Genomic DNA, 17,494 nt, shown 5'->3' with positions numbered 1-17,494 from the left:
ATATAGGAATCATTCTATTTTTTAGTATTTAGTTTACTAAAATTTCATATACTGCTTAGATTAGTGGAGTTAGAATTATAAAATCTTCATTATACCATGAAATAGAGACAACAGAGGTTCTAAACTCTTTGACCATCATCTTATTTCAGTGCTCGATGAAATTATTTACTAAAATCAGATTTTCATATTTTTGAATTTTTTTCAAAATGCTTGGGTTAACCACTTCAAAAATTTTGAGTTTTCGGTAAATGTTCTATATACTGAAGTTTATACTCTTAAATTTAGTTTAAAAATTTCAAACCACATTCTACATTTGAAATAATTTATTCTAAACTACCTTTCATGGTTTATAGGAATCATTCTATTTTTTAATATTTAGTTTATTAAAATTTCATATATGCCTAAATTAGTTGATTTAGCATTGTAAAATATTAATTATCTAGAGAAACGGAGACAACAGAGGTTCTAAACTCTTTGAAGATCATGTTATGTCAGTGCTCGATGAAACAATACAATAAAACCAAATTTTCATATTTTTGAATTTTTTTCAAAATCTGTGGGTTACCCCCTTCAAAAATATTGAGTTTTCGGTAAATACTCTATATACTGAAGTTTATACTCTTAAATTTAGTTATAAAATTTCAAACCACATTCTACCTCTTAATTAATGTATTCTAAACTATCTTTCATTGTATATAGGAATCATTATAATTTTTTAATATTTAGTTTTTTTAAATTTTATATACTGCCTAAATTAGTGGAATTATCATTGTAAAATTTTAAGTATCTAGAGAAACAGAGACAACAGAGGTTCTAAACTCTTTGACCATCATCTTATGTCAGTGCTCGATGAAACTATACACTAAAACTAGATTTTCATATTTTGATTTTTTTCAAAATCCGTGGGTTAACCCCTTTAAATATTTTGAGTTTTCGGTAAATACACTATATACTGAAGTTTATACTCTTAACTTTTGTTTAAAAAATTCATACCACATTCTACATTTGAATTAATTTATTCTAAACTATCTTTCATGGTATATAGGAATCATCATAATTGTTTAATATTGGGCTTGACCATCATCTTAGGTCAGTGATCGATGAAACTATACACCAAAATCAGATTTTCATATTTTTGTTTTTTTTTTTGAAAATCCATATGTTAACCCCTTCAAAAAATTTGAGTTTTCGGTAAATACTCTATATACTGAAGTTTATACTCTTCACTTTAGTTTCAAAATTTCAAACCACATTCTACATTTGAATTAATGTATTCTAAACTAACTTTCATGTTATATATGAATCATTGTAATTTTTTAATGTTTAGTTTAGTAAAATTTAACATACTGCCTAAATCAATGGAATTAGCTTTATAAAAATTTTATTATCTAGAGAAACGGAGACAACAGAGGTTTTAAACTCTTTGATCAGCATCTTATGTCATTTCTCGATGAAACATTACACTAAAACCAGATTTTCATATTTTTGAGTTTTTTTCAAAATCCGTGGGTTAACCCCTTCAAAAATATTGAGTTTTCTGTAAATGCTCTATATACTGAAGTTTATACTCTTCACTTTGTTTAAAATTTTCAAACCACATTCTACATTTGAATTAATGTATTCTAAACTTTCTTTCGTGGTATATAGGAATCATTATAATTTTTAAATATTTGGTTTAGTAAAATTTCATATATACCGTCTAGATTAATGGAATTAGCTTTATAAAATCTTCATTATCTAGAGAAACGTAGACAGCAGAGGTTCTAAAATCTTTGACCAACATCTTATGTCTGTGATCGATGAAACTATATACTAATATCAGATTTTCATATTTTTGAAAAAATTCAAAATCTGTGGGTGTTACCTTCAAAAATATTGAGTTTTCGGTAAAATCTCTATATACTGAAGTTTATACTGTTCACTTTAGTTTAAAATTTTCAAACCACATTCTACATTTGAATTAATATATTCTAAACTACCATTCATGGTATATTGGAGTCTTTCTAATTTTTTAATATTTAGTTTACTAAAATTTCATATACTGCCTAGATTAGTGGAATTAACATTATAAAATCTTCATTATCTAGATAAACGGAGACAACAGATGTTGTAAATTCTTTTACCATCATTTTATGTCAGTGCTCGATGAAACTATACACTAAAACCAGATTTTCATATTTTTGAAATTTTTTCAAAATCCGTGGGTTTACCCCTTCAAAAGTATTGAGTTTTCGGTAAATATTCTATATATTGAAGTTTATACTCTTCTAGTTTATATATCTCCAAGAGACTACAAGTCTCTCTGTGCAGACCAAGTGTATTTTGAGAAAAAGAAAGATCCTTGTGGCGGAAGCACATGCAACAACATGGGGGCAATGAACCCAATAAGATTAAAAAATTTAGTGTAATTTAAAGCCAAATTTATATTATGCCCCATTCATATTTTTTTCCCCATACCTTTGTCTATGCCTGTCCCCAATAATAATTTTTTCTGCCTCCGCCACTGGATCCTTCTATAGTTTATTTAATAATCTCTATAAAACTTTTAGACGTTTATACTTGTAATTAATATCCGAATAAGAAGATAACTAACCAACAAAAAATATTACGATCAAAAACGACCAGATTTAGTAAAGTCTGGACGATGCATCTTCTGTAGCTTGGTAAAGCGGTCGATATCGAAATCAAGCATTTCAATCAACCGTTTCTGCTTGGTCTGGAACCGGCTTTTGTAAAACCCTTGGAAGGTAGGTTCCTTTGCGGTTCGGATGAAGAAGGCATAACCAGCCATGAAATACGTCGAACTTACGTAGTAGCATATGGGCTCCATCACGTCCCATGACAGTTCCCAAAACGTCAACCTGAAAAATCCTATCGTTTGGGCCACAACAAAGCCTAGTCCAGCCCTTAATTCTCGCCGTACCATATCGTCCGCTCTTTTGTCGATATCTGATTTTATAATCTCAAGTTGTTCGAACTCTTGTCTTGTCGCGGGGTCGCCAGTAGGTTCATTTGTCGGAATAAGACCAGCCACGGCGCTTGTTAGCTATACAAAATTAAGGGGAGAAAAAAACATTAGATATTTAATTTTTGCCTTTTTTGGTCATCAGCAATTTTATTGTAATTGTGTGTGGAAATGCATGCATGCATGCTTAGAAAATTACCTCTTCGGGTTTAAGGCAGACGAAATTTCCCAAAACGATGACGTTTCCAGCTTCGTCGAGCATATTCGCGACCCGGTTACCTTGTTCAGGATCCGAACTGTTTTCTCCGCATAATCGGACAAACTCCGGCAACGGAACCCAGTTTTTTCCAGTCTCTCTCAGCTTCGATTTCACCTTCTCCATTTCCGCTGCTCTCATAAGCTTCTTCACGTCATCCACCGTAACCGCCGGAAAACTTCCCGGAGATGTTTTCTCCGGCGTCGGCGCCGGTAACATCTCATCAAGGCGAAGCCGATTGTTCGATAAACTCAGCTCCCTGAGTTTCTCCATCAGATTACCCCCTCTTGGAACAATCTCCGGCAAGGAAAAGGCCCTCTTGTGGAGAAATCTCCGGCGGATTCCAGAATCTCCGGCGTCAGGAGTAGTCCCGGGTTTGGTCGGAGGACGCATTCGGGTAACACCCGAGATCCGGGAATATGTTTTGGAAGTGTTGAAGAGATTTCGAACAAGTGTTTTCTTCGAGGACATCGTCGATCTCTAAAGCTACCTACGGTTTGGTTTCAGGGAGAGACAGAACAGAGAGAAAACAGGCTCTGTGTTTTGGTCTGAGATTGAAACTGAAGACTTGAGCTTCCTTTTATAGGTATCATCGTTGGCTCAGAACAATGACGCAAACAAACGGGAAGCAACAGTATCTTTATCGCGCCATATATATTTTAACACACGAATTACACATAGACGTTGCTTATCTATTTCTCGCCTTATTAAAGACGTTAGTTATAATACAGCTAACTATATACTCTATTTTAATTAACGTGCCTAATAAACGCATCGATTGCTGACAAAGCAAAACGAATAGATAGGATAGGACCATCTAATATTTGATTACCTATTAGTGCAATAATGCATTTGGTTTATTCCTTGGTGTGAATACACTCGATAGACATCTCTGATATTTTTAAATTATAAATCATTGACGAACGAAGGATTTCATTCGCATTTTTTTAAAAAGCATGCATGCATAGTAATGATAATATACATGATTAAAATGCACATCAACTCGAAATTATTTAGATGAAAAAGAAAAGAAAAAAATCCTCGTTTGGGCGAGTTTGGATAATTAAATTGAGCAAATTCTCCCATGAGAGCACAATAAATTGAGGATTAAATCGTTTTGTCATGGGAATTACATTAGAGCAACACGTTTGTAATATTCTAATAGATATCTTATGATTAAACAAAGTAAAAAATAGTACAAAATATGATTAAAAGATTATCTGATAAACTTTAAAATTTTATCTTTCTGACACATGTGTTTATTCTAAATGTTTTCATTTTACATTAAATTTTAATAGTATAACTAAAATTAAATTAAATATTTATATTTATACAAATGAGATACTTAACAGAAAATTTTGCAAATGAAAGAGTATGCCATGAATGAAAATGTTTTTATATCGGTTTAAGGCTTTTAGCTAAAGCTTCCAACGTCATAAATGAGTGGCCACGCATTGCCGTTCGATATTGGGAGAAAAATAAAATATTGCTGACACGCGAAGTCTTCCAAGAACTACTAAAATATTCATCTAAATCAAATTAAAACCCTTAATTATAATTATACGAAATCTCTTCAATACTCTAAAACGAAATTTTGAGTAGAAAAATGTGCATTATCCTTTAGAATGCGGTGTCCCATAACACTTAGATTTAGATAAGTGCAAGCATCATTTCTGTATAATTGTATGTTTATTTAAAAAAAATCGGTGAGTTCTTTTTCAAACATTAAGCAAAGGAAGAATATTCCAGTAGTTGGATTACGAAGACACGAGAGAACATATTCCTAACGTAATAATGTATTTGTTCGAGAATATGCAGTCATCATCTTTACAACAAAAAAAAAATCCTAGTGGAAGGCATATGTATGTTTAAGAGCAACATTGTTAAATGTAATATATTCGTAAATATTGCAGTTTATAGCAAGAAGAGTGTTTATAAGAAACTAGAGTATATCAAAAAAAAAAAAAGAGTATATCACATAGTTCATCGAATAATTATTTCGGGCCACTTTAATGTAAAACTAAGGTACGTGTGTGTTTGAGAACAAATTGACCTGTGCGTGTCGTCGGAGAATCTCACAATTTAACCCCCCAAAAAAAGAAGAAGGGGATACACGGGAAATGTGAGAAAGGAGGAGCAGTTGAGTAGCTAATAAATGAATGAGGACAGACGTAAACAAGTTGCCACGTAAACGCAAGAGGAGAGTTTGGAATCTGAGTGTGTGTGCATGAGAGTGTTGGGGAGTTGATATCTAAGGAGGGTTTCTTTGCTTTTTTGTTTTGTTTTGTGAGGATCCAACTAGTTTAAATTTCTTGTGGGGTCATTGTTTATGTGTAAATAACAAGGAAGGGTTGATTCTTTGCTTTTTACGAAGCTACCTTCCCCAGTTGAGCGAACGTTACTGTTTTTATTCACCCACCCACTCTCCCGTTTCTTGACCCTTAATTTTTATAATATTTTTATTTTTATAACCAATTAACCGATTCTTTTCCCTGCGTTTTCAGGAGGGTAAACACAGTATATGATGAATGATGTTATGATGGATGATACACTATCTTTAGGTGGATAATCAGTTATTTAAAATATTTCAAATGGACAAACTATTGTATAGTAGGCCTATAGTCTTGAGTGAACAACCTTCTCAAACGACCTTCATTGCTAATTGTTTTACAAGTTCCCTTTCCGTGAGACTCCCGACTCCCGAGTACCGAATTGGAAATATAATCTAAGTAGGGTTGGACATTATCCGTTACATTTGATCCGATTCATTGTTCATTTCGTTTTGATCCAAAAAGTCCTATTATCCCTAAAACCTTGATTCCAAAAAATGATGATATCTATAAAAACAAAAAAAATCACAAATATTTTTTATAAATCAAATATCTGATACTCTACTATTTTATAGATATGTAATACAAACCATGATATCTATACATATTTTATGAAATAAATTTGGTTAACTTTTATTTTAAATTAATTTTTTCAAATTTTTATTTTGGGGTATTGAATATCCAATTTAATATTTATGATGAACTAAATGTTAACATAAGAATTTCCTTATTAGGGTTGTTAAATTGAATATTTTGGTTTTGCTTTACAATTTTTGTTTAAGGTGTTAGTTTGTTGCTATGATATTATTATTTTCATTTTATTATGATATTATGAAGGTTTAATTATTTAATTTTAATGTTATATATTATTTTTATTTTATTGTATTGTATTTTAAATAAAATTAACATATTGAATCAAATAATTCTTGAATACTTAAAAGAACTCTGTAAAAATTTCCAAATAGAATCGGATTATAAATATAAAAAATCATTTGAGGCTGAATAGATCATATATACTACAATTTTTTCGGATATATGATTCGTGCCAAGGTTTAAACCTAGGGATGTGTTTGAAAACTATAAGTATTAACTTTTCTACAAATTGTAAGTAAATTTATGATTTGGCATATTGTGATTGATGATTTATAAAATATGAACACTCTTAATAGTTTATTAATCAAATTGTATATACTGTAGTATAAATTTAATTGTCTAGCGCGGTCTTTATTAATATTTATTTTAGTTTTATAATAATTTGAAACGTATAAAATATATTTGATTTATGTAACATATAATTTGTTGATTTTCTATATATGCTTATGTTTGTATATAAAATTATATTCTTTATAGTAATTACTATTTAGTATTTATCATTCATAATTTTATAAATTGTGTTTATTATTGTATTCGTTGAATTGGACGAGTATGGAAAAGTATAGCTGATTGCAGTGAGTGAGTGACTTGTCTCGGTCATACTTGTATTTCTACCAAGGGGGAAAAGAAAGCAGAAAAAGGTTGTAAAATTACCGCTAACATAAAATAGCTGAAGAACAAAACAAAGGTTAAAAAGTGTTTGACTAAAGCTTGTTCGCGAAATAATAGAGGACTCAAAATTCAAATGTTTACATTTTTCTCGTCTAAATATGAAGAGGCTGGGTTACTTTATGAGACTGGAGAACTAATTTAAGGCATTTTCTAATTATGGTAGAGATAGACGAAGCTGAAGACAAAGAAACCAGCCATCTGCATTTAAACACACAAAAGCTAAGTTTTATCAGTTGTGTGTGTGTGGAAAACAAAAAAGAGAAAAGGGAAGTATGGGGTAGTTTACAGTGGAAAAGCAGGCTCTATAATAAGGATACGCAGTTGGAATAAATGTCTCATACTCATTATGTCTGTAAGGCCTCACAGGAATCTGCATATATACATATATATGTATCCTCATTATTATTTTTACTGTCACAAGTCTTTTGTGTAGAAAGTCAGGAAAAGAGATAGTTACTAACCTGCTTCGAAAGAGATAATGTTGTGTAGCCGAGCTTTTCGTATTCAACCTTAAATTGGAACACATCAGGAACCGTGGAAGATGTATGAAACATACCCTGCAAAAGTAAGCAGTCTGAGTTCAAACTTCTATTGATGAAAGAAACTTAAATCCCCAAGAAAAGAAAGAAAAGAGAAGACTCTTGTGTTTTAAAAGCTCGGAAATTAAGCCACCTTCTTGTCAGTTGACAAGGTTTTCAGCATATATGGGCTCATCATGTAAAACTGAACGTGCACATCATCAGCTACATACGGTTCCCAGCTCTGTGGGCTTCTCTTTCTTATGGTCTTCCCTTTGGACAGATCTACTATTTCACCGGTATGTACCACCATCATCGACCCTCTGTTCGACGACCACTCTCCCTACGGGGAAGAACTACTCAAACTTATTATGGCGTGACGGCAAAAGCCCCAGTAACCTTGCTTTAGATCTTGCCGTAACTGAGTTCCTTTGTGGCTCTGCTCACACCGACAATTGCTCCCTCTATATCAGTTTGTTAGACCACAGCGACCAAAGGCTCGGCTTTGGTTCCATCAAATCTCCACAGCTTCATCACCGGTAATGCTGGAATTGGAAGTCCTTGCCTGGAATCAACGCTCGTTCCCTCGGAATTTGGTCTCAAACCCATCTCTCTGTCCGCCGGTGTGAAGAAACTGCTTCCTCCTCTATTGGGACTTCTTTTAGTGTCCTCACAAGACATTCGAAGTGTCTCTGTAAACAGCTATTGTCATGAGCTTACAATGTGCATCTGTTGTCCAAAGCTAACTTCTTTAATCATGGCTTAGGGAAGCTTGAAAGATTAAGCCTCATAGACCTATCCTTTTTGGAAAAGTTTATATCAACTTCCTCCCACCGAGGGTGGGAGAGATCGCTTTCACCATTCTCCTCCTTCATGGAGAGATACTTACCATCACATCCCTTCTATATACGGAGTCTTCAACGAACTCAACCAATCAGTTTGAGCTCTATAACCAGTTCGAGTTGCTCACACCGTTTGTGATGCTACAAATCTCGTCCAACAATCACATTGGTCTCTACAAGATCTTTCATGAAGCTTGGCAATTGAAGTTATGTGATTTATCTATCTTAAGTATTTTAATCTCTTGTTTAGCCACCAAGTTGGCAGTTTGTAATGATAATGGAGCTGTAAAAGCTCTGAATTATTGTAGGATTTCTCAAGTTTAAGTAATGGAGAATATGTTTGCACAAAAAAAAAAAAAAGGCCACATTATAAGCTTGCCGTTGCCGCGCAGATTCACCCGGGTATTATATCACCTAAGGATAGGAAACTTTGGGAGAGTCGGAAGATGTAGAAACCATACCATACCAGATCATCCTTTATCCTATATATATATTGCTGGCTCATCTGCTTCTCCAACCCTGTGGTGTACAAGACTACCAGCCGGCACAAATGATAGGTGAGGAATGTATCCATGAAGGTTAAAGTGGTGATTAATTAAACAAACAATCAGAAATACTCTCTCTCTCTCTCTCTCTCTCTCTCTCTCTCTCTCTCATCTCTCTCCTCTCTCTCATCTCTCTCTCTCTCTCTCTCTCTCTCTCTCTCTCTCTCTCTCTCTCTCCTCTCTCTCTCTCTCTCTATATATATATATATATATATATATATCGCATTTTGTTCCAATGAGAGACGAACCTCATCGAAATCAACCCCACACTCTGTGGCAATCCCTCGAATCAGATGAGGTGCTCAAGTATCCGCCGATAAGATCAAGTCACCACCCCAAACAACAAAATCAGCTTTCGCTTTCGAATCCAATCATCCTCCTCCATACCCTATACTCAAGCAAATTAAAAAAAAATATATATATATATATTATATATCAAATCCTTTATAGTATATACATAGCGATCAGGTTATGAGCTCATCGTACAAGTACTGGCCGTATCGTTGAAGCGCGCGCGAGCTTCGAATCTTCTGCTAACTTGAAATCTAGAATGAGATGATTTAACTGAAGATCCTCCAGAAGAACCAGAACCCGCCGATCCCTCGGACTATCCACCCGAGAATGACAAGCTAAGCAACGGCAGAAGCAATAAGGAGAGGAGAGAAGAAGCAGACCCGACGTGGAGGCGTTGACGATCACTGACATAAACGACGACGTTTCAAAAATTTCGAAACATTAAAAGGCGCGGAACTCATATTTGGGCCCCAAGGCCAATTTTGCGCGGCCCATATATCAGGAAGCGGACCAACAATGTCAAAGAAACAAACACCCCATAGAATTCAACGAAAGCCCACTCCAGTGTTGTTGGATTAAACAAACACCCGCTTCTTTTTATTCCGACAACTCTTATCTGCGCTAGGAGACATGTTCTTAGAGCATCAATATTGGGCACACCTTAGCAAAGCCCTTAAGAGGAATAATGCGGGGACCGAGAAGAAAGAGAATGAGAAAACCCTTATTTAAAGGCGTGCCCTTACTCTCTACCGAACAAAAAAAAAAAAAAAGAAGAAAGCCCTTAGTTAAGGAAAAGAGAGTGGACACCAATAATGATGGTCTTAAATCTGATCCAGCACAGCACGTACCAAGTTCTCTAGTTTTGTACGAGAATACAGTTTGGATTAATGTTGATATACAATGAGGATCCATGTGACTTGTTAATTTTAGTACGGCTCTCTTTATACTAATCGTTTATGTTTATATCTAAATCAGTATTATAATCTTTTCCTAGTATCTTAATCACCGCAAAGTTGATAACACTTTATTTTATTTTTTTTATTGGTGATGTTTAGTAGCTTTAATTAAACTTTACGGTAATAGACAACGTTTCCAAACATAAAAATGATAAATAAAAAACTACTACCAAATTTTTTATTCATACTGAATTAATTCTATGATTAAAAAGTATTTTCTAGACTATATATGCAAGTCTCAATACTTATAAACCCGATTCTGCAGTTGCTTAAATAGATTACATATAGAATAATAGCGAAAACGACTGTAATTTATATTCAACTCCGAGATTTTTGTTATAAATATATAGTAAAAGCCTGCAATCTGACTTTTTGTCCGTATTTTATCTTATTTAACATCCGACTAACTATAGTAAATTAGTAACAGTGGGGTTGCCGGTTGGTTAACTTTGACTGAGTCTCGGTTATTATTTATTCGATTGTTTTAACTTTAACCAAGTCAGGCCAATAGAGCATTCTTTGGGTTTCCGATAAGTTTACATTGGGCACTAATTAATTAACCACCCCTAAATCGTGGCATAACTTAGGGGCAACTACTGTTGTAAAAACAAAACTTAAGGGCAGCTACTGGTCAATTTCAGCCATTAAGGAGGTTTAAGGTTGTGACATTCGCCTTTTCTATAAAGATTGCTGAACCATCAGATTGCTTTTAGTTTTGCTATTAACATGGACAGATGTGAATTAATCTAAATTTAAAAGAATTTAATGTATGCAAAACTACAGATCGAATCTTGTATATCTTGGTTTTGGATATTTAGGTTAAGTTGTCCATTCTTGCAGCACTTGCCTCAAAATAATCTTGCTGAATAAGTTTATTAGCGCTAATCAGTCGCCAGCACAATCAGAATTATAATAGGATTATAGTACGAGTGTGTTGATTGATAAGCTTTTGATTAATTAAAAGAAAGCAAAAACGTATGGAATCTTTCTACCTACTTATCTATCTGTTACGCGAAGCACTGAGAGAGTTGGAAGTACGGGAAACAAGGAAGGCAAATGTTGGGATAAACATGACATTTAATTCTTTTAATCATTTGCTTTAGTGATGATTAATTCGGATTAGTTTATTAACATACATTATTATATAACTAAAAAGGACAAATAAATCGTAAGTCCCAACTCAAAAGCATATGATAAAAGGAATCTATCCCGCCCCATATGCGCATCTTCTTTCCTATTGAACCATAATTATTTTTTCTCTTTCTTCCCCCCCCCCCCCCCCAAATGTACATAACTAAATGAATATATATAAGAAAAATGAACCCTAGTTAATTAACGACTGTATGATTTTATCGTTACTTTCAAACTAGAATCTGACATTTGGGTTTGAATCCCTAGCTATCTCATATTTATTACGACTTGTATTTAATCCCATATTAAGACAAGAGTAAACAAACCTACGGGAACTCCAAATCTTATCCATATATAAATTTTAAACGATCCATACATTACAATTGCAATTAAACTAAATTACTTTACACACATATCCACCCATATAAGAGCGACTCCATCAATGATACGTGAAGAGAGTTTTCAAAATTGATTAGTTTCTAATTAAAATAAAAATGATTGATGAGATTCTAATACACATCCAATAAAATTTGAAAAGAGAATTTAGAACATGCGCAGTGATCATTTTCAGGTGAGTTTCTTCCTCAAAAAATTAATAAACTAAACAATAATAGGAGAAAGAATACCAAAAATTTGAGAAACGTTTTGTCATAAAGACACTAGAACTTGCAACAGTAAAAACGTTTCTACAAATGTAACTCATTTATTGGTAAGGTATTAAAATGATAAATTAAAAATAATTACAGAAACAACTGTTATTATTTTATTATTGTAGAGAAACGCACATGATCTCTCGTTGCTGCTGATGCTCTTATTAAGTGGACTAGGGTCGGCCCGCCCTACGGACGGGATGTGAATTTTAAAACAATTTCAACAATTAAGTAAACATATAATATAAATTTTTATCATATAAAATATACATATTAGTTAAATTTTGTACATGTCATTGTAATTGAATATTTTTAGTTCACATTGAGAAATTTGTGATTGAGTTTAAATTTCTATAACAAAATGCAAATGATTTTAAAATCATGCAGAAAATATCTTTTTAATATATATATATATATCGTTTACATTAAATACATAATATATAAATATAATTAAATATTTAAATAGAATATCTTTGATATATATATATTGCTTACAGTAAACTAAATATTAATTTTCAAACAACACTTAGGAAATACTAAAACGATTTTACTTTTGAATTTTTATTTATATATATTTCTTTCTATCAGAATTTGCGAATGAATTATTTTTTAAACCTAACAATATTATGGATGTACTAATTAGTTACTTTGTTTTCTAAAATTATTACTTTTATAATTATGTCAAAATAATTTCTGCTGTATTGATTATATTTTGTGAGGTATGTACCACTTGCGTTGATTTATTTGATATGTATTTGTTTTAAAAGTATTGATGAATACAAATACATAATATTCTTTTATTTTTTGTGTTGCATTTTGACATACTAAGCATATTTGGTGGAACAGAAGACTATCATTATTGTTGTTTTGCGTGCTTGTCAAGTCAGTTACGGTGCGAATAATCCATAATCCGAGTATGAAAAATAGTTACCACCGTTATTGAGTAAACAAACTAATATTAATTCTTTTTTACTTGTTGTTTTAAAAGAGAATGTTTTGAGTAAAATAGGTTCATAAAATTATAACAATAAAGATCAGAACGATACTTCATTTTCAAGTCCACCAATAGACCAGCTCGCAAAAAATAAAAATTCTAGCCCTGTTATAAAATGACTAAAGTAAGTTTGTAATGGACAGATTTTGATATCAGAGTTCAAAAGTCGATGAATTTTCCTAGTGAAGCAACACTGTTGGGATTCTTTAGTATTTGAGTTCATCAAGTATACACCATACTGCGTGGCATTCTGAGAAAAGAAGTCTTGATCCAGCAATGCTATATCATACGTTAGAAACAACACATTAACCCTAGTACTGTAATAAGAAGATGTCTCCATTAATTTGAAAAAAAAGACATCTCCATTACTCTGTATAATCTTTTTCTTTTTTGTTTACTAAAATTTTGGAACAGCAAGAATTCCACCGAACAAAGTCGCACTGATAAACAAATTAAAGATCTTGTTACAAAAAAAAAAAAACAAATTAAAGATCTATTTTGAAGTTATGACTTTGTTTACTAACTTCGTCGGTGTAACACAACGCATGATAAATAGAACACATAAGAAGCAGCCATAAGTCTTATGCGTCCTAGATCTTCAAAGGATCCAACAGTGAGAATAAGTCTTATTGAAACTGAAGCAGCCATATACTTTGAACCAAGTGAAGAAACCCTTACTGCTCATCTAAAACACAAAGTCGAGTTTCTCAATCTAGGGTAACATGCAATCTAATTGAAACACGAAACACAATCATAATTTCAGTATATATTAAGAATACATCACATTGTGCTACACTAAGAGAAGAAGAAACTAACCGGTTAGAGGAGCGACGATGATTGACGGCAAAAAAGGAAATGGTGACTGCAAAACATGAACAATACAAAAAAATCAACAAACGTATGCAAAATCAAGAGTACAGATGATGATGATGATCTACAGAAAGTAAAGTTACCTTTTATAGGGTTAGAGACACCGCCTTACAGATCAAAACAAAGCATTGAAGACTACATAGTGGGAGAGTGTATCAATGGGAGTTAACACAAACCCATAACTCGGACCGTTTCATATAGTAGGGAGAAGCAAAAACGTCAACTCGTCGCCGTTGACGCAGAAGAGAGACGGTTTTTTTTTTCAGTTAAACAAAATTAGGATTGGAGCGCAGAACAATCTAACTGGGCCAAATATACCTTCTACTTTCAAGCCCAACAACGAAGCCCATGACAAAATAAATTTAATGAAATGCTGCACTTTGCAAATAGGACACATGTCAACGTCAGGATCAACGAATTTGTGACCTGGAATCTGACGTGTCACCAGGAGAGAAACATGATTTCTTTATAGTAATAGATATTAGAGTATAATTAACTCAGGAAATTTAATGTGGAGTTTTTAGATTAAGAATTGTTTCTTAACTTTTAACTAAAAAGTTAAGATCGGTTCTTAAATAAAGACTTTAAAACTTTTTTAGTTAAAAATTAAGAAACAGTTTTCCATCCTAAAAATTTCAGATTAATCATACTTTTAGAACTTTATTAGCCATTTTTATTTTAATTAGAACATCTTCAATAGAGGTTCTTTCCATTGAAGCTCGTAAAATATGTATTATATACATAATACAATTTTAAGAGTTAGATGGTTTTAGTAATTAATTAATTTTTGAGAACCCTTCTTCGCACCATTGATAAGGACGTTCTTAAGTCTATCAAAACCACATATATCGCTTAATGGCTAAGACTTGAGTACAAAATTAAGGTAGTGCATGTAGCTTTGCCTTTTTGGGTGATTTTCTTATGTTTTATGTCTATATATATTCAGCTTTTGTGTGATAATGTTGTAAATGTGACTAACGATCAAGTTAGTTATATCGAACATAAATAAACATGCATTGCCTGATGATTGCTATTTTTGTAGCCTCAACTTTGAAGGTATTTCCATACCGAGTCGTTACCCCGTCAAATGTTTTTTTGGGGAGGGTTTAAAAAGTTTGTTATATATGAAAGGAAACTTCTGAAGTCAAACGATGTAAGAGCAACATTATTAATGGAATTTTTTAATGTCTTTAGCATATTTTATTAATATTTTTAAGTTTAGAATCAAAGCTAAGGACTTTCCTAAATTTATAGATTATTAGTGGGACTTGTGTTGTATCTTAAACAAAAGGCCAAATACTATATATTTAAGAACTACAAACATTCATGGTCATTTTTTCTCTTAAATGAAATGAACATAACAAACATCCATACACAAAACAGCTTTCATTATCATTAACTAGACTCTCTCTCGCTCTAATCAAAATTACCTTGTAACTCTCGGCTGCAACATAGACCGGCTTGTTCATACTGTGCGCGACTAGCGCTATCTGATAAGTTCCCATCATGTTGATAACACCGCCACTTTCTACAACTCCATCTGCTCCCACAAACACCATGTCCACCTCGTCCATGCTATACGCCACAGCTGAATCAAGCAGCAGCTTCACAGGAACGTCGAGTTTCGATAGCTCATTTGATAACAAAACTCATGTTCCATCCGGCCTTCCCTCTATAATTCATGGAAACGGTCCATTGAGAGAGTCTACTAATATTACAAAATCATAAGAGAAATAGACCTAATGACAACATTACATAGATCACAAACACCAAAATGTATCAGAGACACATAACATCATATACAAACCATGAAAGAGGCACAAGACATTAACTGGCTATGACTTCATACCTAATAGGAACACAAAGAGCATACAAAAACATGTACCTAATAGGAACACAGTAGAACAAACAAGTGTGGATATTTAAAAAGACAGAAAAAAGGAATCTGTGCATAAAACTCGGAAGAGCATCTATTTAATCAAACCTAAAATATGTGCTTTCGTTCTGTAGATCCTGCAACTGATACATAAAACAACAACAACAAAAATAAGGCAGAGAACAAAAGAGAAAACAAAGATCAATACAAAGTGCGATTGTCCTTTTGTTACCAACCAAAACGAACGTAAGGTACAATAATGGCTTGGTTTAAGTTCAAAGCACAATGAAAATTAGAGCACAAACACAAATTCCACGAATCCAAGTTCAAATCCAGAAACAAAATTACAATTGAGTTCCACAAAATCAAAGAAGCTACACAGTTTATAACTGAAAAGTAAACACCTTTCACATCTTCTTCTTCTATTCTATTATGATGTAAATAAAAAAAAGTACCTTACCCTGCAAGAGATTTCACCAAACTTCTCAGCACGTTCAAGAAGACGTGACTTAGCCGAGTTAAAATCCTCGTACTCCAAAGCAGACGTCCTCGCCACGTATCTGATGAACAGATCACATCCAGCAGTCAAAGAGATCGAAATCAAGGTGAGAAGAACCATCGAGAGAGAAGCGAAGACGAAGAGAGAGGTGCGGTCTATGGAGAAGCGACGTCGAGGGAGATGCGTTGGTATGATTATCGGCTTTGTCAAGAGAAATTCGCCGGCTAGAGAGAACCGAAGACGACGAACACGAAAAAAGAGAGATGCGTCGGCCATACACAGCATGACACGTACCACTTAAGGACGAAAAGAAATGTATCTAAGCTAAGGACGTCATTTGCTTAATTGGACTTTTTGATTTATTTTTAGCCAAATAATGGCTAAAGACTTTTCTAAGATAGCCCGATAACGATGATCTAATATCGATAGAGCAATTTTCACCAACCATGCGTCCTTTTTATATATTTTGGATCTAGCGTGGATCTATCCCCCCCAAAAAAAACTTTCATTACAAAAAGAAAAAAAAAAGATATTCCCTCATTTCATATTATAAGTGGTTTTAGACAAAAAAAAATGTTTCAAATTATAAAAAGAAATTATATTTCAATGCAACTTCTTACTTATTGAATACTGTGCGATTAATTAAACAATATTTATTTATAATTGGTTAGAAGTACTTATATTGTGAAACATGTGGAGTATTTACGTTGTTCCTCGTAAACACTCGCATTCATTTGTATTCTATACATTGTACATGTGTAAAATTCAGTTATTGATACTTAGGAGGATGGTATAATCTAATTAAAAAAATGTTCAATATTGGGGTACTAAACAATAACGAAACCCACTCTAATATTGAAAACAGAAAAAAGAATAAACAAAATGCAACGGTAAAAGTCAAACAAAGATGAAGGAGGAATCTGAAGGTAGGAGAGGCCCGGAGAAGGAGGGAACGTTGGAGAACACGTGGCCGATGTAGAAGTGTGGTCCAAGGAAAAAGGGGTATCAGGGAGACGACACGTAACAAAATTAGTAAGCATGCCCATGTGATCCCTCAAATTTACATCGCTCCTTTCACTTGCGTGGAACTTGTCTTTGTCAGCCACTTTCATTCCTTCCTTCGTTTTATTCTTTTAGTAAGTGGTACTGATGGGACATTAATAGTAGGATAAGTATTTGTTTGTGTAAATAGGAAACAAGTAAACAACCCGCAACAAAACCAA

At 33.2% G+C, this 17,494-nt stretch overlaps 2 protein-coding genes, 1 long non-coding RNA gene and 1 pseudogene across 3 annotated transcripts; all 4 read right to left on the bottom strand.

The window, feature by feature from the left end:
* Positions 1–2,539: 2,539 nt before the first annotated feature.
* Positions 2,540–4,018, bottom strand: LOC108830780 (calcium uniporter protein 3, mitochondrial). Its single transcript, XM_018604361.2, has 2 exons — positions 3,165–4,018; positions 2,540–3,046 (listed from the first exon to the last, which is right to left on the bottom strand). Exons 1-2 carry the CDS (start codon positions 3,690–3,692, stop codon positions 2,612–2,614), a joined length of 963 nt encoding a protein of 320 aa, XP_018459863.1. The 5' UTR covers positions 3,693–4,018; the 3' UTR covers positions 2,540–2,611.
* A 3,045-nt stretch (positions 4,019–7,063) lies between these two features.
* LOC130495528 (dolichyl-diphosphooligosaccharide--protein glycosyltransferase 48 kDa subunit-like) lies at positions 7,064–8,295 on the bottom strand. The gene is made up of 5 exons (XM_056986932.1): positions 8,098–8,295; positions 7,769–7,957; positions 7,558–7,653; positions 7,383–7,466; positions 7,064–7,294 (listed from the first exon to the last, which is right to left on the bottom strand). Exons 1-5 carry the CDS (start codon positions 8,293–8,295, stop codon positions 7,247–7,249), a joined length of 615 nt encoding a protein of 204 aa, XP_056842912.1. The 3' UTR covers positions 7,064–7,246.
* A 360-nt stretch (positions 8,296–8,655) lies between these two features.
* LOC108830779 (uncharacterized) lies at positions 8,656–9,702 on the bottom strand. The gene is made up of 3 exons (XR_001946232.2): positions 9,488–9,702; positions 9,250–9,389; positions 8,656–8,990 (listed from the first exon to the last, which is right to left on the bottom strand). It is a non-coding gene; the product is annotated as an uncharacterized LOC108830779 (long non-coding RNA).
* Positions 9,703–13,837: 4,135 nt separating this feature from the next.
* Positions 13,838–16,391, bottom strand: LOC108830777 (uncharacterized; annotated as a pseudogene).
* Positions 16,392–17,494: the final 1,103 nt, after the last annotated feature.

This window comes from Raphanus sativus, chromosome 6, assembly GCF_000801105.2.
Source record: "Raphanus sativus cultivar WK10039 chromosome 6, ASM80110v3, whole genome shotgun sequence".
Taxonomy (NCBI): domain Eukaryota; kingdom Viridiplantae; phylum Streptophyta; class Magnoliopsida; order Brassicales; family Brassicaceae; genus Raphanus; species Raphanus sativus.
The sequence above is the reverse complement of the archived record's forward strand: the minus strand, read 5'-3'. Positions and strand labels throughout refer to the sequence as shown.

Coding starts and splice junctions, on each gene's coding strand:
- LOC108830780 (XM_018604361.2), bottom strand. CDS start 3,692: ATGTCCTCGAAGAAAACACTTGTTCGAAATCTCTTCAACACTTCCAAA. Junction 3,047..3,164: donor TCTGCCTTAAACCCGAAGAG/GTAATTTTCTAA, acceptor AATTTTGTATAG/CTAACAAGCGCCGTGGCTGG.
- LOC130495528 (XM_056986932.1), bottom strand. CDS start 8,295: ATGTCTTGTGAGGACACTAAAAGAAGTCCCAATAGAGGAGGAAGCAGT. Junction 7,958..8,097: donor CCGAGCCTTTGGTCGCTGTG/GTCTAACAAACT, acceptor TCTTCCCCGTAG/GGAGAGTGGTCGTCGAACAG. Junction 7,295..7,382: donor ATAGAGCCTGCTTTTCCACT/GTAAACTACCCC, acceptor GTTTAAATGCAG/ATGGCTGGTTTCTTTGTCTT.